Source organism: Xyrauchen texanus, chromosome 40 (genome assembly GCF_025860055.1).
Source record: "Xyrauchen texanus isolate HMW12.3.18 chromosome 40, RBS_HiC_50CHRs, whole genome shotgun sequence".
NCBI lineage: Eukaryota > Metazoa > Chordata > Actinopteri > Cypriniformes > Catostomidae > Xyrauchen > Xyrauchen texanus.
In genome coordinates this window covers 36,690,975-36,717,260 of record NC_068315.1, presented here as the reverse complement: position 1 = coordinate 36,717,260, position 26,286 = coordinate 36,690,975, and the positions used below count along the sequence as shown (strand labels likewise).

General features: G+C 41.4%; 1 protein-coding gene across 1 annotated transcript in view; it reads right to left on the bottom strand.

Moving 5' to 3' along the window:
- Window positions 1-23,800, bottom strand: part of LOC127633550 (glutamate receptor ionotropic, delta-1-like) — a 772,099-nt gene extending 748,299 nt beyond the window's left edge. The window contains exons 1-2 of the mRNA XM_052112731.1: window positions 23,640-23,800; window positions 20,311-20,466 (exon numbers count right to left, since the gene is read on the bottom strand). Of these exons, the coding sequence (XP_051968691.1) occupies window positions 20,311-20,466; window positions 23,640-23,718 (235 nt within the window). The 5' untranslated portion in view covers window positions 23,719-23,800. The remainder of the gene's footprint in view (window positions 1-20,310; window positions 20,467-23,639) is intronic.
- Between the last annotated feature and the right edge of the window lie 2,486 nt (window positions 23,801-26,286).

Below are 26,286 nucleotides of genomic sequence, written 5' to 3'. Positions count from 1 at the left end.
GTGATCCAGTGCCTCTACATCTCCGCTGATATTTGGTGTTTGAAACGAAATCAAGAACAGAGCGATGCTGAGGTCACACGTATGAAGCTGGTCTTGTCTGTGCCATTTTCTTAGCGACTACCTAAAATCGCATTTGATAATTCTGCTCACATCACAGCACAAGTATTTTATCTCAGTGTCCACAGAGCACAAGAGTGCCTGCCCACTTTTTTAGGGATTTCCAAATACGTTATAAAATAGGTTTCACCAGCTCAGAGGTTAATCACAATATTTTAAGCACAAAAGTATTTGAAAATCAGACAAAAAGAAAAAGGTACAAGACTTAAAGGGTTAGTTCACCCAAAAGTGAAAATTCTCACATCATTTACTCACCTTCATGCCATCCCAGATATTTGTAAAGTAAACATGACATTTCAATATGACCATTGTTTTCAAATGTGGGTTGATATTGTCAGATCTAAATGTCCCTCCTTAGTTTTAATAATTTAGGAATAAAACTTAGTTAAGAGCCAGTTCTTATGGAGTAATTTATGAAAAGAGCTTAAAACATGATAACTCAATACTATTTTAATATAAATAAATGCACAGTACTAAGGGTGTTTTTTAAGTAACATGTTACTTGCAATAAAAGTGCTAGCTAAAATGAATACGGAAACAATTTGGCCCCTGCAAAGTTTTCATCTGGATAATCTGGCCCACACAAGAAAGTAGTTGAAGAGCCCTGGACTTGAGCATACATTTGAGCCATCAAAGAAATGTAGCAAAAGTGGTTACCTTTGTTGAACTTGCTCCTCAGATGCAGTCTGGGAGTGAGTGATGCTTTGCCAAACACAACACTATGGATCATTTACGTTATTATGATAAGTGTAAAAATATTTTCGGTTCATTTTGAAACTGTGGAAGGACAAATTAGACTTGCGGGCCACCACAGGTAGTTAATGGGAAACGCTGCTATTTCTTCATTTATCACAAGAACAGTCAACAACAAAGACAATAAAATAAATAACCATTCAAAATCAAAAATCTTTACTCAAAATTAAAAAAGGCTGTTCTCTAAATAAATAAAATAATAAACCAACAAATCTACCCTCCAAACTACAGTAAGCCTATGTTCAGTTGCAACAATTAGGCTAAGTGAAGGGAGTAGGATCATTCTCCTGTTTTGGCCCTGGACTATTGTATTGAAATGATAATCGGTTGGATTGCCTACAATTACCAATAGTTTTGTGTCACAGGAGTAAGAAATGAAAATTTACTAAGCTATATCTTAAAGTTTTTGTTACTCAGTATGAGCAAGTAAACAATGGACGAATCTTATATTTGCATATTTTCTTGAGACTGGTGACAGGTTGGCTAACATTTCTGATATCCAAATATGACTGTCTATTAACCACGTAATGCATATTTATTTGTTACAGTTGCCTGAAAAAGGAACTAGCCTACCAGAGTTCATTTGTTTTTCATTGACGACGGTGTCACAATGCTACTTTATCCCAATGCCAGACAAGCTTGCTTGTTATTAATCTTAATGGAGGGCTATTACCTAAATTAGTCTGGCTGTATTGAGATGTTTTAATTGTGGTTTAATTTCACAACAGTGACGAACAATGCCGAAGCTTAGGGTAAACACTATCGTTACCTGGCTGTCACCAATGAAGGCAGGTCAGGGACACATGGATGCTGCTCCGAAGGATGCTCGATTTGCAAACGTTAACTGTGGTGGCTGTGACAAGGGAAGTCGAAGTGGGAGGATCAGGGGCTCGTGCGGTCTCGCAGAATTAGAACTCAAATGCAGTTGTTGGGCATTACAACATGTTTTTAATTGAGATTGGATGCCATTGGCCAAATTTAAAAACTAAAATATAACATTAGAAAAAGCTATTGGAAAAAGGGCACTTATCTAGTCAGAGACCAAATGGGCAGGTGCTTGAGCACCAACTGGGATCTATCTGTGCATGTGTGTGGACTCGAGACAAATCCTAACCCAAAAAATAACCCTAACCCTAAAATCAGATAGGTTGATAAGAAGGTTGAGCAAGCCACAACCTTGGCTCCAAAAGCCTAATCCTAACACCTATCCGTATCCCTAAGGTGTGATTAGTTGATGGGAAAATGTATCCAACAAACTGTATATGTATATGTCTAATAGGAATGTCTTAAGCAGGCTGCTTTCAGACACAGAACTGAGCCAAGTAATGAAGACAATATTTCTGAATGATAGACAAACTCAAATTATGTTTCAGCCTGAATTAAATTGTTAAGCATGAAAACATTCTACTCAGGGAAATAAGCAGGGTGCTGCCCATGGTGGACAAAGTTGTTGTTTTTACAGGAGCACCGTGCAATTTGGCAATCAGATGGCAGGCCCGGGTAACGAGGTAATTAACCTCATTTATTTGTGTTAAAAGTGCATTTAAGACCCCATAGAGGGCAATTTAGTTCATGAGCGAATCACAGAGTCAGGGAACATCAGTCAGCTTCATTTAACAGAAAAGGCCAGAAAACAACCAGGGGTATTCTATCAACACAAAACTTAAAAACATACTAATTCAATGGAGAATTACTTTTCTGCCCACACAGCCTAAAATAAGGGCCTGTATATAAGTGTGTCTCTTGAGTGTATATGTGTGTGTGTGTTTTATGTGTGTGTGTGTGTGTGTGTGTGTGCGTCCATTTATGTGTGTGTGTGTGTGTGTGTGTGTGTGTGTGTGTGTGTGTGTGTGTGTGTGTGTGTGTGTTTGGGTGGGTGGGTTTGTGTTTTGGCTTGATAAGGCTGTGGCAGGCTGGAGGGCGGAGCCAGGTCGCGATTCTGCAATCTCCAGTCGGCCTTATCCCTCTCAGGCTTAATCAACCTAATTAGGGGCCGGGTGTGTGGAATCACGACCCGGATCTGCCCTCCGTCCTGCCACAAAGGCTAATCGGAAGAATTAATTACATTTGATAGGGAGCATACAGATTGAACTGTGGAGCAATGGAAAAAGCTCATGTGGTCTGATGAGTCCAAATTTACCCTATTCAAAAGTGATGTGAGCATCAGGCTAAGAAAAGAAGCACATGAAACGAAACAATCTTGGACTCAAGATGGCGCCGAGTATGGCTGCTGCCTTGCGAGTTCCGTTACAACACTGTACAAACAACTTATTGTTTGTTTTGTTTACAGTTCTTTGTTTTTTTGTCTTGGATGTTGTCTGCCTTATTGTTTACGACAGACAAACGCTTTTGGACATTGGTTCTACAATTACACATCGAAAACCGGACTTCAAATTCCTTAATGCCGACCCGCTGTTTACAAACACGCCGGCGGAGCCCTTTGTCTGGTCTGCTCGGCCGCGGAAACGCAGAAGGAAAAGGGGAAAACGAGCCGGCGTTCTCATCAGAGTAAGACGTCGTGCAAATCGGCCCCCGCTACTCGGTATACTACTGGCAAATGGTCAGTATCTGGACAACAAACTCTGCGAGCTGAGAGCGCGGATCTCTTTCCAACGAGATCGTTGGAAAGAGATGTGTTATCTGCCTTACAGAAACCTGGCTGGCTGCGGAGATTCCAGACTCGGCCATCGAAATCACATGCTTTTCCGTGCACTGAGCGGACAGAGCGAAAGACCTCTCAGGTAAAAGCAGAGGTGGTGGCGTATGTTTTATGATCAACAAATCATGGTGTGATCAGAGGAACGTACATTTCATCAACTCTTTCTGCTCTCCTGATCTGGAATATCTCATGCTTCTGTGTCGACCATTCTGGCTACCGAGGGAATTCACAGCGGTCATCATCACAGCTGTGTACACCCCCACAAGCCGACACAGACCGGGCACTCAGGGAACTGTATGAGAGTATTAGTGAGCAGGAAACCGCGCACCCTGAGGCTGCGTTCATTGTTACCGGGGACTTTAACGAAGCCAAATTCAAAACAATCACTCCAAAATACCATCAACACATAAAGTTCAACACACGAGGGGACCGGGTTTTAGATCATTGTTACTCTCCTTTCCGGGGTGGCTACAAATCCCTCCCCCCCCCCATTTGGCAAATCGGACCACTCTTCCGTTCTGCTTTTGCCCGCTTACAGGCAGAAACTGAAACGGGAAGCACCCACCCTCAGAACGATCCAGTGCTGGTCGGACCAATCAGACTCTGAGCTTCAAGACTGTTTTGATCAAGACTGTCCGCCTCTGATGACGACATCGAGTTTCATCAGGAAGTGCGTAGAGGACGTTGTTCCGACCAAAACAATACGGATATACCCCAACCAGAAACCATGGGTTAACGGCGATGTTCGCGTGGCACTCACTGCGCGGACCTCCGCTTTTAATTGTTCTAACACGGAGGAGCGTAAGCAAGCCAGTTATGCCCTCCGTAACACAGTCAACACATCAGTGCAGCCAAACGCCAGTACAGGCACAAACTTGAAGGTCAGTTCAACTCCACTGACTCCAGAAGTATGTGGCAGGGAATTAAAACCATCACGGACTACAAACGGAATAAAGACTCCGCCATGAACACCGCTGCATCTCTCCCGGACGAACTTAATTCATTTTATGCTCGTTTCGAGGACAATAACACCGCCCTCGCGGAGAGAGCACTCGCGGCTGATGCTACAGAGGTTGTTTCACTCTCCGTCTCTGTTGTGGATGTAACCCGATCATTCCGACGGGTGAACATCCGTAAAGCCGCAGGTCCAGACGGCATTCCGGGCCGCGTCATCAGAGCGTGCGCGAATCAACTGGCTGGTGTTTTTACGGACATTTTCATTCTGTCCCTCTCCCTGTCTGTAGTCCCCACATGCTTCAAAACATCAACCATTGTGCCTGTACCAAAGCAAGCTATAATCACTTGCTTAAATAACTGGCGTCCTGTTGCTCTGACCCCCATCATCAGCAAATGCTTCGAGAGGTTAATCAGAGATTACATCTGCTCTGTTCTGCCCACCTCTTTGGACCCATTGCAGTTTGCCTACCGCAACAACCGCTCCACTGATGATGCCATTGCATCTACAATACACACTGCTCTCTCCCATCTGGAAAAAAGAAACACATATGGGAGAATGCTGTTTGTAGACTACAGCTCAGCATTCAACACCATAGTGCCCGCCAAGCTTGATGAGAAACTCCGCGCTCTGGGCTTAAACAGCTCGCTGTGCAGCTGGATCCTGGATTTCCTGTCAGGCAGACGTCAGGTGGTTAGAATGGGCAGCAACACCTCTTCATCACTGACGCTCAACACTGGAGCCCCGCAGGGCTGTGTTCTCAGCCCACTCCTGTATTCCATATACACACATGACTGTGTGGCAACACATAGCTCCAATACCTTCATTAAGTTTGCTGACGATACGACGGTGGTAGGTCTGATCACTGACAATGATGAAACAGCCTACAGAGAGGAGGTGCACACGCTGGTGTCAGGAGCACAACCTCTCCCTCAACGTCAGTAAAACCAAGGAGCTTGTAGTGGACTTCAGGAAGAAAGACGGAGAACACAGCCCCATCACCATTAACGGAGCACCGGTAGAGAGAGTCAGCAGTTCCCCTTCTGTCGCTCTCTCCACGTTGTGTCAGAGAAGCGACACTAGGGGTCTCTCTTGAGCGCCGATATTCACCTCTGGACTATGAAAAAAGGCCAGTGAGAGTTGGCAACCAGTATTTGCATGTCCGCCCCGGACATACGGGTATTTAAGTGGCGCAAATACGGAGTTCATTCAGAAAATTTCTTCGGAGCCGATGGTCGTGTCTGCAACTGCTGCGTGTACACACCGAGTTCCTGCTATCCCTCTGCTGCATGCTGTTGGATTCTACGGTGCACAACAGCAGCTTTCTCCTGTTTGCACGGCTGTGCATTCCTGCCCCTGGGCGCATCGACAGTGCAGATTCAAAAACTCTCACTAGTTTTTTCCCTAAAAGAGTGATTTTATTTAAAATTGTAATTTCCTCTAAAAGAGCAAAACACAGCGGCGTTGAACGTCCTTTTAAGGACGCTTTGTAAAGATGCCTTTCCACCCCTGTGTTGTTTCTGGATGCGGTAGAGTGCTCTCCGCTTCCGACGGCCACAGGCGCTATCTCGTGTGTCTGGGTAGCGATCACACCGAGGCTGCGTTTGTGGATGGTTCATGTTCTCACTGCGAGAACATGACCATGACAACGTTGCGGTCGCGGCTTGCTTACAACCGTGAGCAAGCCACTCCAGCTGCCCCCCATGTCGCTCCTTCTTCCCACGGGATTGAGTACGATGCGGCTGGCGATGGAGGCGATTTGGGCATGGCAGCAGGTGCAGCTCCGCCGGGTACGCCCCCTCGGACCACCCGCACCCCGGCACGCTCGTTGATTCCCGTCCGTGCTCGGCGACACCATCGAGGACTTTGCCCAGCAGTTCTCCACGGTGAAGAAGCAGACGGAGGCCATCTCTCACATCATGCCTCGCCGCAAGCTTGCCGCCACGGCCCATGCCCCGTCTGCTCGCCGAGGGTGTCCTCCTCTCAGCCCCAGTGTTGAGCAAACCGCGGAAAGCGCACGCCCCCTGTCTCACGGACCCTCTCGAGGACCCGGAAGGCTCCCAGGTGCTCCTGAGACAACGCACCCAGAGCCCAAGATGTTAGCTCCGGAGGTGGTAAGACCGCTCCGTCCCCCGGTGGAGGGCCGGGAGGAGAATCCTTTGTTTTTTCATTTGCCGCACCCCCTAACATGGGCTGCGGTACCCAAATTCTCAATAAAAGAGCTATTTCTCTGGTGCACATGGCCCGCAAAAGCCGTTCTCACGGCACTCTGCTTTCAGGCCTCAACAGTCCCGGCTCCATGGACGCGGTGTCCCCGCCTTCAGCGCCACGACTGTTCCCCGGCCGGCCGGATCAGACGAGTCCAGAGGACGCCAGCATCAGACCTCCTCCTCAGTCACGAACCCGCCCCCTGCCGGATGCGTGGAGCAAGGTAAGTGCTTTGAGTTTATTCTCAGCACCGGAGCCTTGGGGCACCACGTTGCCTCCCGACGCCGCGTTACCTGTTCCGCACCACTGCGAAGCCCCGCCGGGTACGTCCAAAAAACCCATCCCCTTGGTGCCCCTAGCACGGAGTTTAGAGGCATGGCTTTCACTACCCAACCCGTCACGCTGGCTGCACCGGACCATTCGACTCGGTTACGCAATTCAGTTTGCCAGGTCTCCGCCCCCCTTCGTGGGCGTACATTTTTCCGCAGTACACGGCAAACATGCCCACTCCCTGCGCGAAGAATTCGCCTCCCTTCTATTAAAGGACGCGATAGAGCCTGTCCCTCCAACCGAAACGAAGAAGGGTTTCTACAGCCCTTACTTCGTTGTACCCAAGAAAGGCGGCGGCTTACGACCGATCTTGGACCTGCGAGTTTTCAATCGGACCTTGTCCAAACTCCTGTTCAAAATGCTCACCCAGAAACAAATTCTATCTGGCGTCCGGCATCTAGATTGGTTCGCAGCGGTAGACCTGAAGGACGCGTACTTCCACGTCTCAATTCACCCTCGACATCGACCCTTCCTAAGGTTCGCGTTCAACGGCCAGGCGTATCAGTACAAAGTCCTCCCCTTCGGCCTGTCTCTGTCCCCTGGTATCTTCACGAAAGTCGCAGAGGCAGCTCTTGCCCCGCTCCGAGAAGCCGGCATACGCATACTCAATTACCTCGACGACTGGCTCATACTGGCCCACTCCTGAGAGTTACTATGCGCACACAGAGACCAGGTGCTCAGCCACCTCAGCCGTTTGGGGCTTCAGCTCAACTGGGAAAAGAGCAAGCTCTCCCCGGTCCAGAGCATCTCTTTTCTCGGTCTGGAGTTAGACTCAGTCCCAATGACAGCACGTCTCTCCAACGAGCGTGCTCAGTCAGTGCTGAAATGCCTCGCTTCCTTCAAGCCAGGCGCCATGGTCCCGCTAAAACGTTTCCAACAGCTCCTGGGGCATATGGCATCCTCCGCGGCGGCCGCGCTGCTGGGGTTGATGCATATGAGACCACTTCAGCACTGGCTCCGGACTCCAGTCCCGAGATGAGAATGGCGCCACGGCACGCACAACATAAAAGTTACCTCTGCCTGCCGCCAAACTTTCAAACCCTGGACAGACCTCTGCTTTCTAAGGGCAGGAGTACCCTTGCAGCAGGTGTCCCGCACCGATTTTTCCACATAGGCCCTAAGCAGGCCTCTGATGGTTTTGCCACTTAAACTTGCCTCCCCTCTCGGGCAGGCGTGGCCTCCGCAGGGTCTTCTCCGCCCTGAATAAGGGCTAAGACCCCCTTCCCTCAATGCGTGTAAGGGCCCCGGCCTTAGTTGCTCTATGCGAGAAACATAGAGAGAAAAGAGGCCCGGCCAGGCTTGGCCCGTTCCCAGGTTGGCGGCCAGCACCTTGTTCCCCCCTCCAGGGTAACGATAAGGAATCCTGATGGCTTAACCCTCTGGGGTCTGAGGGTGTTTTGGGCCCTGGAGAACTTTTGACATGCCTTGACATTTGTGCTTTTTTCAGTTGCTTAAAAACATATTAATGTCTAAAGTCTGATTACACTGTCTGCAGCACAAACTGGGCTACAATAATATGTGAGCAACATGTATGTACAGGTTTGTATTTTTGAGAAAATAACGTTTATGCGTGTTTTTTGAAAAAACGAAAATGTTAAGTCACTGAAATAAGACCATATAACACATACTAAACATTTGTCCACAAGACTTTTGAGAACTGGATCTTGTAGCCTTGAGTTTTTGCTACAAAATGATGTGAAAAATCATCCTGATCACTCATTCATACAAAACAATATAGTAATTTAACTTTTGTGTGACAATTTTAGTGCTGAATGGTAATATGCGAGGAGGCGTGAACGATCATGAATATTGATGTGATTCACATCTGAGGACACAAAGAACACTCCTCTGGGCCTATCAATGAGGAATGTGACAGAGAGAGAATTAATGTGAGGAGACTTAATGATCAAAATCAAGTTTTAAGTTAAAAGAAGTAATCTGACTATATATTTTCTTTACATAAAGACTTTACTTAATTTTAGACCTACACTACCATTAAAAGAAGTCTCTTCTGCTCACCAAGACTGCATTTATTTGATCCAAAATACATATGATAATATGCTGATTTTCTAATATGGGCATATTTAATGTGCATTTTACTCATTTAACCTAAACACATATTTGTAAGCACAAGCTTTGATGATGATAATGAGGCAGCATAAACACATTAAAATATAATCTAACATTCATATTATTTTTATATCATATTACATATCATATTTATATCATACAGCATACAATGTAAATAACAACATTTACATGTAACTAAAACTTGCCTATTAGGACATGTCAATCCTTTGAATGTCAAATGTCAAACTTTGAATCCTGTCTGGAAACAGTCCCACTAGTAAAATATGTACATGTTTATATAAAATAGCATGTCAGCTAATGAAAACTAAACGACTTACTCATTTGAAATTGTATCCTCTGCTGGATCAAGTCACTCTTCAAAATACAAACGTTCATCGTAGTCCCGCTCTTCTTCTCAGAAAAATGTTAACTCTTCCTTAATAGCCAAGAGTTTGATCGCCTGTGTATCGTTACAAACATGCAGACAAGTCGTGTTGTGTTTACATCAAATCTCGCAGTCGGGGGCGTGTACTTTTCCCTTGATCGCCTCAGCACATTAGCGTATGAATGGCGCGCTCTGCTGGTGGGTGTGATCACATTACCTATAATGAAGCTGAGCCAGGAAAACCATACATCGCTTTGTTTCATACAGATTACATTGCAGGAGAATATTTGTTTTAAATTTGAATTGTTTTATTTAAAAGTAGACATTTTAAGCTTTCTTTAGACATACACTCACCTAAAGGATTATTAGGAACACCTGTTCAATTTCTCATTAATGTAATTATCTAATCAACCAATCACATGGCAGTTGCTTCAATGCATTTAGGGGTGTGGTCCTGGTCAAGACAATCTCCTGAACTCCAAACTGAATGTCAGAATGGGAAAGAAAGGTGATTTAAGCAATTTTGAGCGTGGCATGGTTGTTGGTGCCAGACAGGCCGGTCTGAGTATTTCACAATCTGCTCAGTTACTGGGATTTTCACGCACAACCATTTTTAGGGTTTACAAAGAATGGTGTGAAAAGGGAAAAACATCCAGTATGCGGCAGTCCTGTGGGCGAAAATGCCTTGTTGATGCTAGAGGTCAGAGGAGAATGGGCTGACTGATTCAAGCTGATAGAAGAGCAACTTTGCCTGAAATAACCACTCGTCACAACCGAGGTATGCAGCAAAGCATTTGTGAAGCCACAACACACACAACCTTGAGGCAGATGGGCTACAACAGCAGAAGACCCCACCGGGTACCACTCATCTCCACTACAAATAGGAAAAAGAGGCTACAATTTGCAAGAGCTCACCAAAATTGGACAGTTGAAGACTGGAAAAATGTTGCCTGGTCTGATGAGTCTTGATTTCTGTTGAGACATTCAGATGGTAGAGTCAGAATTTGGCGTAAACAGAATGAGAACATGGATCCATCATGCCTTGTTACCACTGTGCAGGCTAGTGGTGGTGGTGTAATGGTGTGGGGATGTTTTCTTGGCACACTTTAGGCCCCTTAGTGCCAATTGGGCATCGCTTAAATGCCACGGCTTACCTGAGCATTGTTTCTGACCATGTCCATCCCTTTATGGCCACCATGTACCCATCCTCTGATGGCTACTTCCAGCAGGATAATGCACCATGTCACAAAGCTTGAATCATTTCAAATTGGTTTCTTGAACATGACAATGAGTTCAATGTACTAAAATGGCCCCCACAGTCACCAGATCTCAACCCAATAGAGCATCTTTGGGATGTGGTGGAACGGGAGCTTCGTGCCCTGGATGTGCATCCCACAAATCTCCATCAACTGCAAGATGCTATCCTATCAATATGGGCCAACATTTCTAAAGAATGCTTTCAGCACCTTGTTGAATCAATGCCACGTAGAATTAAGGCAGTTCTGAAGGCGAAAGGGGGTCAAACACAGTATTAGTATGGTGTTCCTAATAATCCTTTAGGTGAGTGTATGTTTCATGTTTGTGTGAGAAGAATTCGCGGAGTTTAAGTTAATTTTAGTGACGTGTTTCTGAAATATGCTCGTGAACACAGAGACTGCTGAAAGCTCAACCTTTTTATTTTATTTATTAAAAAAACACAAGGTTTTGATGTTAATATGAGTGTACACAAAAAAAGAAGACCCTCTATAGTTTATAATCATGTATTGATTGTATTTATATGACCATAAATGACGGAGTATTTTAAGTCTATGTTGCTGCTATGTGAAAAAAAAACAGCAAAACGCGAATATCGGTGCTCAAGAGAGACCCCTAGTGTCGCTTCTCTGACACAACGTCTCGTTCCCTCCATCGGGGAACGGAGGTTACATATGTAACCTAGACGTTTCAAGTTCCTCGGTGTCCACATTACTGAGGAACTCACATGGTCCGTCCACACTGAGGCCGTTGTGAAGAAGGCTCACCAGCGCCTCTTCTTCCTGAGACGGCTGAGGAAGTTTGGAATGAACAACCACATCCTCACACGGTTCTACACTAGTACTGTAGAGAGCATCCTGACTGGCTGCATCACCGCCTGGTACGGCAATAGCACCGCCCACAACTGCAAAGCCCTGCAAAGGGTGGTGCGAACTGGTGGTGCGAACTGCTGAGTCATGGCCTGTTCTCACTGCTACCATCAGGCAAGCGGTATCGCAGCATCAGGACCCGCACCAGCCGACTACATGATAGCTTCTTCCCCCAAGCAATCAGACTGTTGAACACTTGATCTATCAGGATCAATAATTAGCACTGCACTTTATTAATCTATAATCTCAGACTGGACTGTCAACATATTCTCCTCAATACAACTACTTTATATATATGTATATTTAATATACTTTTACTTATTGTATATTTTGTATTGTATATTGTGTGTATTGTCTACTGTACATTGTATATAATTATTGTGTTGTGTAAGTATGTGTACATTTGATATGTAAATTGTGTTGTGTAAGTATGCTGTTTACTGTAATTGGTATATGTCTCGTCACTGTCATGACTGCTATGTTGCTCGGAACTGCACACAAGAATTTCACCTACTGTTGCACTTGTGTATATGGTAGTGTGACAATAAAGTGATTTGATTTGATTTGATTTGACATAAGAAATGCACAGTGCCCATTGCACAAGCCTGTGGAGGCAGTGTTATGATCTGGGGTTGCTTCAATTTGTCAGGTCTAGGCTCAGAAAACTTATGCGGCAATAAAATGAAGTCAGCTGACTACCTGAATGTACTGAATGAACAGGTTATCTCAACAATGGATTTTTTCTTGCCTGATGGCACAGGCATATTCCAGGACAAAAATGCCAAGATTCATCAGTCTCAAATTATGAAAGAGTGGTTCAAGGAGCATGAGGAATCATTTTCACACATGAATTGGCCACCACAGAGTCCTGACCTTAACCCCACTGAAAGTCTTTAGGATGTGCTGCAGACACATCCAAAGTGGTTTGACTCTCCAATTGAGCAAATGTGTAGCAATACAAGATCTTGTCTAAAAATGAATGCAACTCAGGACTGAAATAAATGTTGTGACATTGTATAAGGTTGTCAAAACAATGCCACAACGAATGTGTGATGTAATCAAAGCTAAAGGCAGTCCAACAAAATATCAGAGTATGCTACTAATGTATATAGCTCTTGGGTAAACACAAGCAAACATAACAAACCAAACTGGCATACATTAAGGCAAGGCTCAAATATAACATGAAGGCAGATATTTAACACATTAGGAGAAAAAATGGATTGGTTATTTCACTTATTTGGGGCTTGTTTTTCCTCACCATGTCCCTTGCTTCTCTTGCGAGGTTTGGCAACACTGGTATATCCCCCAACCTTAGCACAGAGTAATGTCCCTTAAAAAAAAAAATTATTAACCATTCTTATTATTTTGTTGTAACCAGTTACCATATATGGAAAGGAGGCGAAGGAATGCCGGAGCCAAAACAAAAAAATACATTTTCTGCTCAGAATGAACACATTTACAAAACCAATTATAAGTAGGGTGACCAGATTGCTGCTTGTGAAAAATGGTACAGCCCACTCCCAGCAAAAATGAAATTAAAATATCCTTACCTAGGCGCAGATCAATGCAAATTAGAGAGTGCATCTGCATCTGTAACTGTTGTCACCCTGTACTTTTCACTGGCAGCAATTTTTCTCAGTGTGTGCTTGCCTTTCAAGAGTTTACCGTAAAATGCAGAGCAGTTCAGTCCAAAATTAAGACATAAGAAAAGCATTGCCTTCATGACTGTTTCACTGAGTCAAGATTTATCCAGTATCCATGCTGCATTCATTAATGAGAACTCATGCTCCACAGATGCAGATGTCCCAGGCAGGGATAAAATAAACTCCATGACCTTAGCTAAGACTCAGAAGTTGATGGTCTTGCTCTCCAGCTCATGAAAAACATCTCCCAGATATGGCCGTCTTGTTCATGTTCCACTCAGTGATGCGACAAGTGACAATGTTTTTCACACAAGCCCACTCATCAAAGAGCATGGTTTCATCAATCAAACTGAGTGCGGGGATTTTGGAGTAGAAGTGATTGAGGTTGCTCTGAATGTATTTCCACTCTGGGATGTCTCTCAGTAGGGCCCACTCAAGTTTTTCTGTGTGATCCAATGAGCGGCTCCAATTTTGGAGGTAATCCACTGATGCTGAATAAAAGTTTCTCACTGCACAACAGAAATCATCCACTCGCATGTCACCAGCATCAACCAGGGCATCAAATTGCTTTTTAATGTCAGAGGGTATGAATGATTCCTGCAGCCTGTCCTGCAATACTTTTCTCAGGTCATGAAAGTGCAAAGCTATGACCGTGCACAACAGAATGAAGCAAAAATGTCCTTCACTTGCGTGCACTTTGTCAGATTCTGAACATTGCTTCACAAAAAATTCACTAACACTTGGTGTGGCACACTTACTTTTAGCAGCATCCACATGCTATTTTTGTACGAACATGCTGCGTGATGTCGGTGCGGTCTCCATGGGTGATGGAAAAGCGAGCTCCACGAATATCACACCTCACTTTACTAGTCTTTGTCTGTGACTCATTTTTTAGAACTGTAAACTCTTTTTGAAGATCCTCATTAAATGTACATCCACCATTCCTTGACATTTTTCAAGCAGTAATTTCATCTGTGTGCTCTTTAAAACTTACTCTTGAATCAGTCCACTAACTGATCGTCTATTGATAGAGAATTGTGAATGGATAGTTTATTCCAATCATGTATTTCACATAAGACGGTGTGATTTTATTGGTTTTACAAACCGTTTCCTTGGCTACCTTTGATTAGAATACTCACGTGACTGAGACAGCCACAATGGCGACAGAAATTTAGGAGAGGAAAAATACAGGACAAAACACTCTTTTTTCGGGACACTAGAAAAAGTGCTTGAAAACAGGACTGTCCTGGGGAAAATGGGATGTCTGGCCACCCTAGTTATATGTGAACCCCATTGCAGATTCCTGAGAAGGTGTTCACATATATAAGCCAAAATTTCAGAGATCAAGATAAATTATAGATATATTTATGTGTTTTTGCACCATTCATTACAACAACTGCATAAATCTTCAGGTGAGACATACAAGATTTGTTTCCTACCCACATCATCTCAACTGCGAAGACACAATCTCTAGCTACCTGTCAGACTGCTGATTCTACACAGCATGCAGTGATTTGGCTGAATCGCTGATCAGTTGTCTACTTTTCTGGACATCTACATGATTAGTTAAAAGCTCAAAGGAGTATATTGCACATCAGTTGCTTGTATGTTTTTTATTGCAGGAATTAATAGTTCTCCTTAGTCCCTGAATAACCACTATCCATTAAATTATGCAATAATCAAGCAAATGAGATGGCAAAGCATAATGAAACTAGCACTTAAACAATCCTATGACATTGTGACACAACAAATCAGAGGTTGTATGAACCCATGTGTGTGCTTTTCCACTAATAAACCAATCGGTGTGCTATGACAATTTGCCACTTTCACACATGTGCCATTTAAAATATTGTTAAGTCTCATTACAAGTCTTCTGAACGGAAAAGGTACTCGATGGGAAAATGAGTGGTTAACTAACAAAGACAGATTTTGAAAACACCATCTATGCTACAGTGAATGAAAGGTCTTGCTCCATTTAGGGAGTTTGGAGTAGAAATGTGTTACTCTCCTCTGTGATGGCAGTTTTGCTAAATCTCCAAAACATTCCTGACATCCCAGGCTGTTTTCACACTCGTTTTGAGGACATGAACAGGAGGTTGATTCCACCCCTCTAGTCCTGCCCCTGCAAGTCTCGCTAAATATTGCACTCTTGGGTCTGAACCCATTGCAAGAGGCGTGAGGAATGTGATCTGCTCTCCAAAGAAAATTGAATCACAGACAAGAATCTATAAGAACTGCATTAAACTATAATAAGTTTGACCCGTAGCATGCAAAGATACACATGATATGTCATCAAAAGCAGTTCACTGACTGAATCTCTAGTGTGAAAGCTCCTCAGACACTCTGCAAGATCTTGTTGAATTTATCTTGTGATGAATAATTACACCTTCTCCATTAGCTTCTGTGGTAGATTTTAGCAACTAATACAGAGTGTAGGACGAAAGCCTGAGGATATGGCATGAAAATATAACATTATTTTTCAATAAGAAAGAACACTCTGTAAGTAATGAAAATTCAAAAGGAGGGTTAAGTCATAATCTAAGATCAACTTCAGGCAACATGCTTTGATGTAATCAGGAATATTCCAAAGGCCTTCCTGTATTATTGATATTAAGCCCATAGTCCAAATTGTAGGTTCTTTAGCTTCCATTTATATTTCATAATAGGCTAATTGACCAAATTGTATTACTCTGTATAGGGCACACACACAAAAGTAAAACATCCTATCATGTCACTATGTCAAGCTCTCAAATCCTTTAGGGTGAATTTCATGACACCAAAATGTTCACATTGCACCCCAAAATCAAAAGAAAAATAAATTATGTTTTTGCATTTGCAAATGAATACCTACACGGCAATGCTCTACAATGCGAGTAAATCAATCATATTTGACCAGATTTGGTGCTATGCGACTTAAAATGTTCAGGTAGATGTTCAGATTTCTCTCAGCAGTGATTGAGTAGTGTAGTGGTGAATAGGTCTGAGTGAGTATTGATACAGATTTCTCGATTTGATTCGATTCCGATTCAAAAGCACGATTCCATTCAATACAGATTCTTTTGAGTACATTTCAGTTATAATGTTCAGTTTGCTTACATATGAAAGAAATGTATTTCCAAGAATGCTGTTAATTATACAGGGGACCTTCTAACAAGGTATATTACGAGATATTAATTTGACTAATTGTATTTTATTAGTTTTTCATTATTTTGGTCTGATTTTGGCTTTTTAAAAAATCAACAAATCCATGTTTTCAATCAATAAATAACATTTTATATTTGACATATTCTTTTTTGTTAAATGTTTCTGTTTAATTGCAGAATTTGTACTATTTACAAGTAGTTAAATTGATTTGTTAAACACATGCTAAAGTCTCTTTTAACAAAACCAGCATTACTGTAAAGAGCGTCTCTTAATGAGAGAGACTTGAACGGCTTTTGATCAACAACTGACTGTAGAGAACAGAAAGGGTATTAAAGTCGCACTGAGGTAGGGCTGGGACGATTCATCAATGTAATCAATTACAGAAATACATCGATTTGCATAACAAGTGTTGGTGCGTCACAATGGAATAATTAAAATGGCATCACCCGGTTTAAGAATGGATTCCCCGAAGAAAAAGCTGCAGCTAAAAAAACTTGCCCATGGTGATCTAAAGCATGGGAGTATTTTAGCCAGAGACCCAAAGATGTGGTGCTGTGTAAGATATGCAAATTGGAAATGGCTAATCACAGCAGAACTACCGTCATGAACGAACACTTGAAGCGAAAGCATCCCGGAGCGCTTGTCAAGAAGGCATCACCGTAAGTCCGGTTTACTTTTTGTCCCCACCAAACATGATATAATATTACAACACGTGTTTCTGTTAGTAGTAGTCACTTAAAATAGATTTTCTAAATGTTTCCTCATTGGGGGCACCATGTTAAAAGTCATTTCTGCACCGCTGCTAACGTAACTTTACACCATGCGTCATCTAATATTGTTATTTGCCCGTTTTATATTTTCTGTTTTCTTTAACAGCCATGTATGAGTGAGAAAATGGTGTAAACTGTGTGACTGTGTGATCATTTCAATTATATTCCTTGACCCACTGAGATTTAATTCAGATTGCAATAGTTTTATTTATTCCTGTTAGAAAAAGTTAACTGTTGCTAATTTTTTACAGTAACTAATTTTACTGTAAGCTGAGGGGGAGGGATAGAGGAGGAGAGGTGGAATGTGGAGGGAGGGAAAGAAAGGGAGAGAGAGAGATTGTGTGCATGTGGTATATTGGGTGTGTGTATTACTGAGAGTTGATTAAGAATGCACAAGTTTTAGTTATTACTGTTAGAAAAACATTTAAGTGTTACTAAAATTGCACTAATTTTACTGTAAATTAATTTGATGTTGGACTGCTAAACTCGATGCACAATGTTATGTTGGATAGCTAAATATAGATTGTATTTTCCTTTTACTGGAATTGAACAAGTTCTTACTTCAAATCACTCCAAAATAAAATTAAAGTCATTTACATTTGAATCATACATAGCATGGATGTGGTAAACATGTAACAACATAAATAATAATATACAATTTCAATTCCTCATATTTTTGAATAAATAGATTAGCACATTTTTAAAAAGATACAAATGTGAGCAAAATGATGAAAAACTAAATGAGAAAAAGTTTGTAAAAATAATATTTTTCACAATGTACCAAGTTATTAAAACCATTATTTGGGGGAATTGATTTCATATGTAAGCAAAATGGACATAATAACCAAAATATATCCAAATTAATTGGAATTGAATCGTATCGAAATCTGGAACAATTTTAATCAAAAGCTTGTGAATTTAAATCAAATTGTGAAATGTGTATCAACACCTAGCCATAATTGTGACATTATGATGATATTCTCATTACTGCAACAAGAGGAAAATGGTACACTATTTACTTTGTACAGTATATATATACATCATAGTAGTTCTTCCTTTTTACTGTTTTTCAGTTACGCTGATTTTAATGACAAAGATCGTTGTACAACTGCATCTTTTTAGAGTGCAAAAAATGACAGAATGTGTTACTGTAATGAGACATTAAAAACAATGGGAATACTGAATGTACAACATGTTACAGTAATATTAGAACATAATTTCAAAATGCTAAATAACATTAATGGTCCTTAATCTGGGCTTCATTTCAAAATGTAATAACATTTTTATTTTTATGATTTTGTTTTTTTAAATAATTATTTATTTATTTTTGTATTGATATGGCATTAAATATGACCAGGACATTTTCACACATCCTACTGTATTTTAGGATCTTGCATTGTGACATTATTTTCATCCCAATAAATGTCACAATGCAATTATATATTGATTGCAATAAAATATTGATTGTAATTCCCATTATTCACAGTGCTGATTCTCATTACTATAATACAATAAACTGCCATAAATGAAAGGCAATACAACAAATACTACTTAGATGTAATATATACTGTATTTTTATTTTCAATACTGCAATGGATTATTTATAATATTTTTTATAATGTGAATTTAGTTTTTTATTTGAATTGTGCATTACTTTCATGACAATGCAATATATATATATATATATATATATATATACACACATCTTTGTTAAGAGGCTTAATTTTCTGTAAGCAGAATATTATTTCTTTAGATTTTGGGGTGAAATGTGACCCAGACGTGTTTTTGACAGGTTTTGTGAGCTCCCTTAACCAAACCATGAATAAGTTATACCAAGGCATGAATAAGTCGCTCTACTGCTGAATAAAATGAGTCTCAATGCTTTTCTCCGGCACAACCAAGCACACAATGTGGGCTACTGTTCCTGTTCTGAGATGGCAACTGTGTAAACCAGTAAAAAGGACTGCATTGGCTGACTTGAAAGGTGTGGAATATATTCATTGTGCTAAAATCAACAGGCATTCAGGCAGGAGAGCGCAGCATCACAGCGTTGAAGTATTTACACACTGCCCTACATTTCAACAGTATCACTCTCGCCACACTTTCCAAAAGAATCTTCAACATTGACAAAGATGAAACATCACACAATGATGGCAGACAAATGTATCCGCCTTTTCATAATCCTTCATTTATTCACCAAAATTTTATTTTGACAACAAATTATAAGATAAACAACACTGCCTCATGACAATGGTGAAATATCACAATATTATATGACCTTTAGACCAACCAATCACATTCACCTATTATTTCCTTTGATCCCTGGTGTCACCATTAATTCCAGTTGTTAGCACAGGCGATATTAAAGAGCATTAGATTCCCTTGTGTGTTAGTGTTATTCTTCAGGCTGACATGGTGACAATAAAACACCTCATGCAGGGAATTTTGACAAAACAGAGAGCACTAGATGATTTGAGATTTAGTTACTAAAGGTCCAAGTAATAGTAGATGAAGAAGAAAGAAAACAGCAGCAAAGATTGCACTGCATCTAGCTCACTTAGATTGATTCAAAAAACAACATTGAATATTCTGATTGAGGATATTTTCATCTGAAGTAATCGTCACCATCATCATCTTCTTCTTCCTCTTAAAATCCAGCATCATTAACTGCCATTAGTCCATTCAGAAAAGACATTCTTTTTCTCCTGGTTTTTCAAAATGATCTTTTGGAAAGCTCAGGTTTCAGAGCACTCATCCTCAACTGCAATTATGTTGGAAATGTTACTGAGAGCAGCTTGACTCAATATCTCCACCTAGCTCTTGTTTCACAGAAGACACCAGACTGTGGAGAAGCTTCAGGTGCAAGACTTTGAAACCAAATGTCACCTTTCGTACTGGCATTAAACAAGTTTGTGTATATTTTTGAGACACATTCAGTCGCCATAATCCCACTCAGGATAAAAGCAGAAACCCCAGTGTTGTATATCATTCCCATACTTCAATGTCCTACTGTCATCACGTTACACAGTAGACTGAATGCTATTCAAACCGCCAGAAAACAAGTTGCATGTAAATTCTTTTACCATGTACATGCAGACATCGGGGAATGATGCAGTTCAAGAGTTATGAAACTGAACACAATGATTCACTCACCTTCCTGGACTGCCTGAAAGGGGTTGTTGGGTTCAATATATTTTATGGAGTGGGTGATTTTCTCGCTCTGCAAAATGTCATCGTTGAGGCTGAGGTCAGAGATCGCCAACTGAAACACCTCATCATCCCGTGCTGCGTTCTCCTCAAAAATGGCACCTGCGGGCATGTGCAGATAGTTATTTGGGTCTTAGTGGGTTGTGCAAATAAAGCTTAGTTTGTATACAGAGGGCAAATGGAACATTACTGACTCATATCATCTATAAAGGTTTAATATTTTATTAAGATATCCAAAATGGTGTTTTTACTGTACAATAAGAAATAAAATGCTAACTATTAACATGAATGCTTCATTAATGACTAATATATCATGAACAAATGCATTATAAATCATTGGTTATACAGTGACAACATGCATAAAAAGGTGACTTTCATCCAGCACCTGCCAAATAAGGTTGTCTGAGGTGATCCAAATGAAATCTTTTCTTTAAAATTCCACTTTAAAACATGTGTCAAGTTCTTAATCTTTGAGTCCATGCTGGTTTCACAAACTTTTACATACTTTTCTACCAAACAAAAAATATGTTTAAATGACTTGACTTTTAATGAAATGTCATGTGGTGTAACCATCATGTAAACGGTATTTAACACTTCCCTTGCACCTTGAATATGGTGTACGAGTACAAGTGTGCGCAACTCAATCATTCAATTAACAAAAGATTCTTTCAAGGTGAAAAATATAGTGAATTTTTGACTACAAAATATTAAGAAGTTTTCAAATAATAATAAAATTGTTTCACTGCTTACTGCTTTTTTTATAGTAATGGAAGATTATTCTGCTCTACTCGTGCTCACATTGCTTTTTCAAGAATTTCAGTTTTTAATTATATTTTACATTTGACTTTGTCTCCGGACATTTCCAACACATGACATTGTTTAATTAAAGAATATCAAAAAAATATCAAAATGAGTTTGAGCTTCATTAAAGTAATTGTTTTGTGTGAATTGCATTTTTTGTGTATTTTATTAATTCAATAGATCTAGACAAAATTGTCATTGACCCCTGTATGCCTTTTTTCTAACATGGACCAAAAATGGAATTATTAATTGGAACACTTTTCAAAACAATATAAGTAAATGAAGACCATTGCTTTTCAGTGAATAATGACTCAAAGTTTAGTATGTTGCTCATGCAAAGCTATCATATGTCTTCATAAAACTTAGAATTAAGTGCATAATTAATATGGACTCCTTTTATGGTGCCTTTTTTATCCTCTTTAGAGCTTGACAGCGCTTAGTCCCCATTCACATTCATTATATGAAACAGACCAACATGAACATTCTTTAAAACTTCTCATTTGTGTTCCGCAGAAGCCATAAAGACATACAGGTTTGAAACAACATGAGCGCAAGTAAATAATGGCAGAACTGACACTTTATTTGAGGGATGAACAAAAAACGAGCACAAGAGTCAAAAAATGTGTTACATTTAGATTCTTAGCAGGTGCTTTCTTACCAAACCGACAAATAAGAGAGTTCTGTAAAAAGTTGCATGTATTTCAGATGAATATATTTAAGCATGTTCAAACATCATATTTGTAAACGCTTTTTGCCAGTTTGAGAGGCCTCATATATGTGTACCCATCCTCTCTACCTGTGTTAGGTGCAGCCTATAGGATGGGCAGGTAGAATGTGATTGATGTATCACTGCTGTGTTCATCTTATTTAGCAGAAATAGGGGTGTCGCATCTGCTCATTCCAGTTGCCAGTGACAGCCGCCCTGAGCCACACTGCCTGTACTAGCCATCCAATTACTAGTTTTGGATGGCCGTTGCCTCTGTAAATCAACACACCGCCTAGAAAATCACTTCACGTCACCCGCTCCACTCAAGGGACAGCCTTATTTTTCTTTTGCCCTTTGAAGCAGAATTTGGTCAGGATGATAACGTGAGTGGATGTGACAAAGTGGAAGTATTGGGCATTGGAGAGATGGCCATTAGATATTTCACGTGTCATGCACCTGTGAGCCCCTGCCAATTACATGGCCACAGAAACAGTCGGGTCTTCACTACCTAGGATTTTTTCTACCTACAACAATGCAACTGGTCGTTAAACTGAAGAATCTGATGAAAAGCTGTCAATATAACTCAGTCTTGTGTACATCCGTGTGATTTATTCCCTTTGCAAATCCAGAGATTACATTCTCACCAGGTCATAACACCTCAAATATACATGAATTCCATGTGGTATAGCCAGGAGGTGACTGATCTTGCCTGTGCATGACTTGAATCATTAACAAGGACTTAATAAACCTTCCAGGCAGCAAACTACCAAACACCAATATCATTCATTTTGATATGTCCAAGCTTATTTGGATTTCATATTTGAGCTGTGATCCAATCTAGCAGTGTTGGCCACACAAAATGTTGATATGTGCTTGATATAAATGATGATTATTTTTTAATGAGGAAGCTCTTTTGATTAAATAAAATGATGGCACATTCAAATCCACTACAATTAGATTTTGTTGGAGGGTAAATAAACTAGTAGAGTACAGCAAACCCTGTTTGGGTTGAATGACATAAGTACTGCAGAATTGCAAAGGCTGGGATATTATTATCTGGAAAACAGATTCCAATGAATCCTTTCTTTAATGAGAGAATGAGTGATTGGGTTTATGTATTTCCAGGCGTTATAATTGGTGTCCTTCATGCCAACTGTTCAGAATGCCAACCCTCCTCTCTGCTGCTGAAGGGAGCCCAAATATTTCTTTCTTCACGTTTGGGGAGGATATCTGAATGCAGAGTTCTGGCAGAGGCAAAGGGGACTGGTTAAGATGACATTTACAGCCTGGGATAGCCAAGAATGAGCATTTGTCCTCTTGTCATTTATTTACTTCAGCATCCTTTATTAAGATTTCCCTCACGTTTCATACAAAGTTCAATCTTATGGATGGGAGGGAAGAAACCACCCCCCACATACACACACACACACTGGCTTACTTTGCCTTATGACAGACGCCTCCTGGCTTTCCAACTTACCTGAAATGATTGATTTACACAATTAGGCATTCCTTGAGATCAACCTACACAGACTGGGATTAGATTAGACTTCTCCCTGCACCTGTCAACGCAATCTCCGTTGTGATCAAGAGAGACGTTATCACAAGTGGTCTGCTCAATTGATATTTAGCCCGATGAGCATGGCACATTTTCAATGGATATAAACAATACTTATTTCACATCAACCCCTACAACACAGTCCCTCAGTATTGATGGCGTTCTCATTCTCATTTTGGTCTCAAAGAACGACTCTGAACAGCTCACTCTTACCGATGTGAATGATGGAGTCCGCTCCCACCGAACTGCACTGCAATATCCCAACAGAAAGACATATTATCAGCAAATCCATCTCCGCGTCCCTCCGAACACGCGCATCCACACGATCCTCAGATGTCCGTTAATTCCCAGTGAGTGAAAAAAGTACGTCAAGAGGAGACCACATGCACCTGTGAAGAAGAAAAAAAGTGCGGCGGCGTTGAAGGATAGCGCTCGTGTGAGGAATACCGCCAGGGAATACGGGGGGGATTGGGAAGAAGGGCAGGGAAAACGGTTGGTCGCTTCAGGATCCGGCGCGCTTTCTCCTCAGGTCTCGCTCTCGCGCGGCGCTCGCGGAGTCTGAGACACATCACAAACTCCAAACTGCGGAGGAGGGACGCCGGCGCGGGCGGGCGCGCGCGCGCAAGCTATAGAGCAAGCGCGAGAGAGAGAGCGCAAGCACGCGGCTAGAGATGGAATTCGGCGCGAAGCCGGAGAAGAGAGAAGGCGGCGGCGCGAGGCATACACGAGGACTTTACCGTCACCGACGACATATTAACAGAGATTTCCTGCCGTGAAAACACGGAGTCATCGCGCGCAGACCGAAGCGGCAACTTTCTTTCGAGTGTTCAAGTGTGGTCTCGACTTATTATTGGACGATGGTAGTTAAACATACATGAACGTTATAGACGATATATGTTTTACAGAGAATCCACCAGTTAAAACGTGAGAAAAACGAGTGTGGAGAGCTGAGGAAAGCTGGCGGTTCACCGACTCGTCTCGCGCAGAACGTACCGCTAACTTTCTTTTGAGTGTTAGAATGTGTGCTTTCGATATATTTGCGATTTTAATCTATCCTGGACAACGATGTGCAGTTAACAAACATTATACACGACATCTGTTCAGAGTGTTTTACCTGTTAAACGTGAGGAAATCGAGTGTGGAGATCTGAGGACAACTGACGGTTCACAGACCCCTCGCGCACAGATCGAACCGGTAATGTTCTTTTTTGTGTTAAAATGTGGTCTCGATTCATTCTCGATTATGAGTGATTTTTATTTAGTAGATAATTGCTGCACAGTGTGACGAAGTGGACGTGTCAATCCCGCCGCGCGTGCGGAAGGCAGGAGTCGGCGCGAGATGGCGGGATGCTGTCTGAAGTCCCGTGGAAAACGAGGGAATTATCGCCGAAAATGGACATACGGCTAATATTGGTTAATGAACAAGGTTTTGTTATATAGCGCAGGACGTGTTGTGGAGATCGTCCCGGACGGTAGAGGCGTGTACGATATAATACTGACATTTGAATGATGATTCCTTGTACATCAGTCAAGTAGCTTTTAGACTGCACAAGCTGCCTTTCATATGAACAAGTAAAACCTAAAAGTGTTCTTCATGTGGTAACATACATTCATTGGGGTTTATTCACGTCAAAAATGATATTTAATATGACTGCATCAACCTGACAACATCGGGTTACACCAACGAATGTCATTTTAAAGAGTCAGATCCGGTTGAAATAATTCCTTTATTTCAGATTATTGATGTATTTGGCAGCATGCTCAAATATATATTGCCATGTAGCTATAACATGAAACCACGTGCTTTCAATAATATGAAATCTGCAAATAATACGTCATGTGCTGGTTTTACATAGCTTATATATTTAATATTTTGCTTGCTTTTTTCCTGAACATTATAATTGCATTTCAATATGTTGATATGAACGGATGTTAGACAATGTGTTGGGAACATACTTGGGGAGACCAGCGAGTGACGTGGAGAAATGACTAGATGCACTGGACTGATTTTACATATCCACGTTACTAATGATCGAAAAAAAAAAAAAAATGATATTCTTACTCTTACAATTAAAGGATATTTCTTGCGGGAATATGAGATCAGAAATGTCCCTTAATTGTTTGGTTAAGTGTATTTGAGGTCTTTCAGCACCACACACCGGTGGACAGCTCCCGTCAGATCTGTCGGTCACGAGCGGAATTACAATGATCTTCCATCAAGACTGAAGCACTGGACACTTTCTCACATCTCCATCCAGCATGTCCTAGACAGTATGTGTTATACATAAACTAGTTTTAATCTAGTTTTACAATAAGTGACACAAATGATCTAAAACTGTCTGGGAGCTATCAAAGGAAATGTATGATTGCATTATTCTGTTTAAGAGCTCAATTCTGCATTGTGGGTGATGATTCTTGTGATATGTATGCACAAAACATGATCTTTCTAACAGATGAACACCAGTGCTAGTGTTCTGTTGTGCTTTTGATGACATGTAGGCTACTATGTTGAACCGTCCTTCAGCTGAAACGAAATGATTTTAAATACGACATAACAGATCAGTGATATCACGTCATATGGCAGATTGGTGATGTTATTTCAGTGATGTCTGTGCTGTGGATGGGAATGTACGCCTGTCGCTGAGGTAACAAGTGCTTGCTGCAGATTTCAGACAGACATCCGGAAGAAGCAAACAGCTTTCCTACACCACTTGCTACTAACAATTTGAGAACAGAGGTGAAATTTTAGGGGAGAGAGTTCAATATGAAACAGATTATTTCAGTATAGGCTGTGTGTGTGTGTGTGAGCAGTTTATGAGGTCAAAACTGGTATTACAAGGGTATTATGCCATAAATATGGT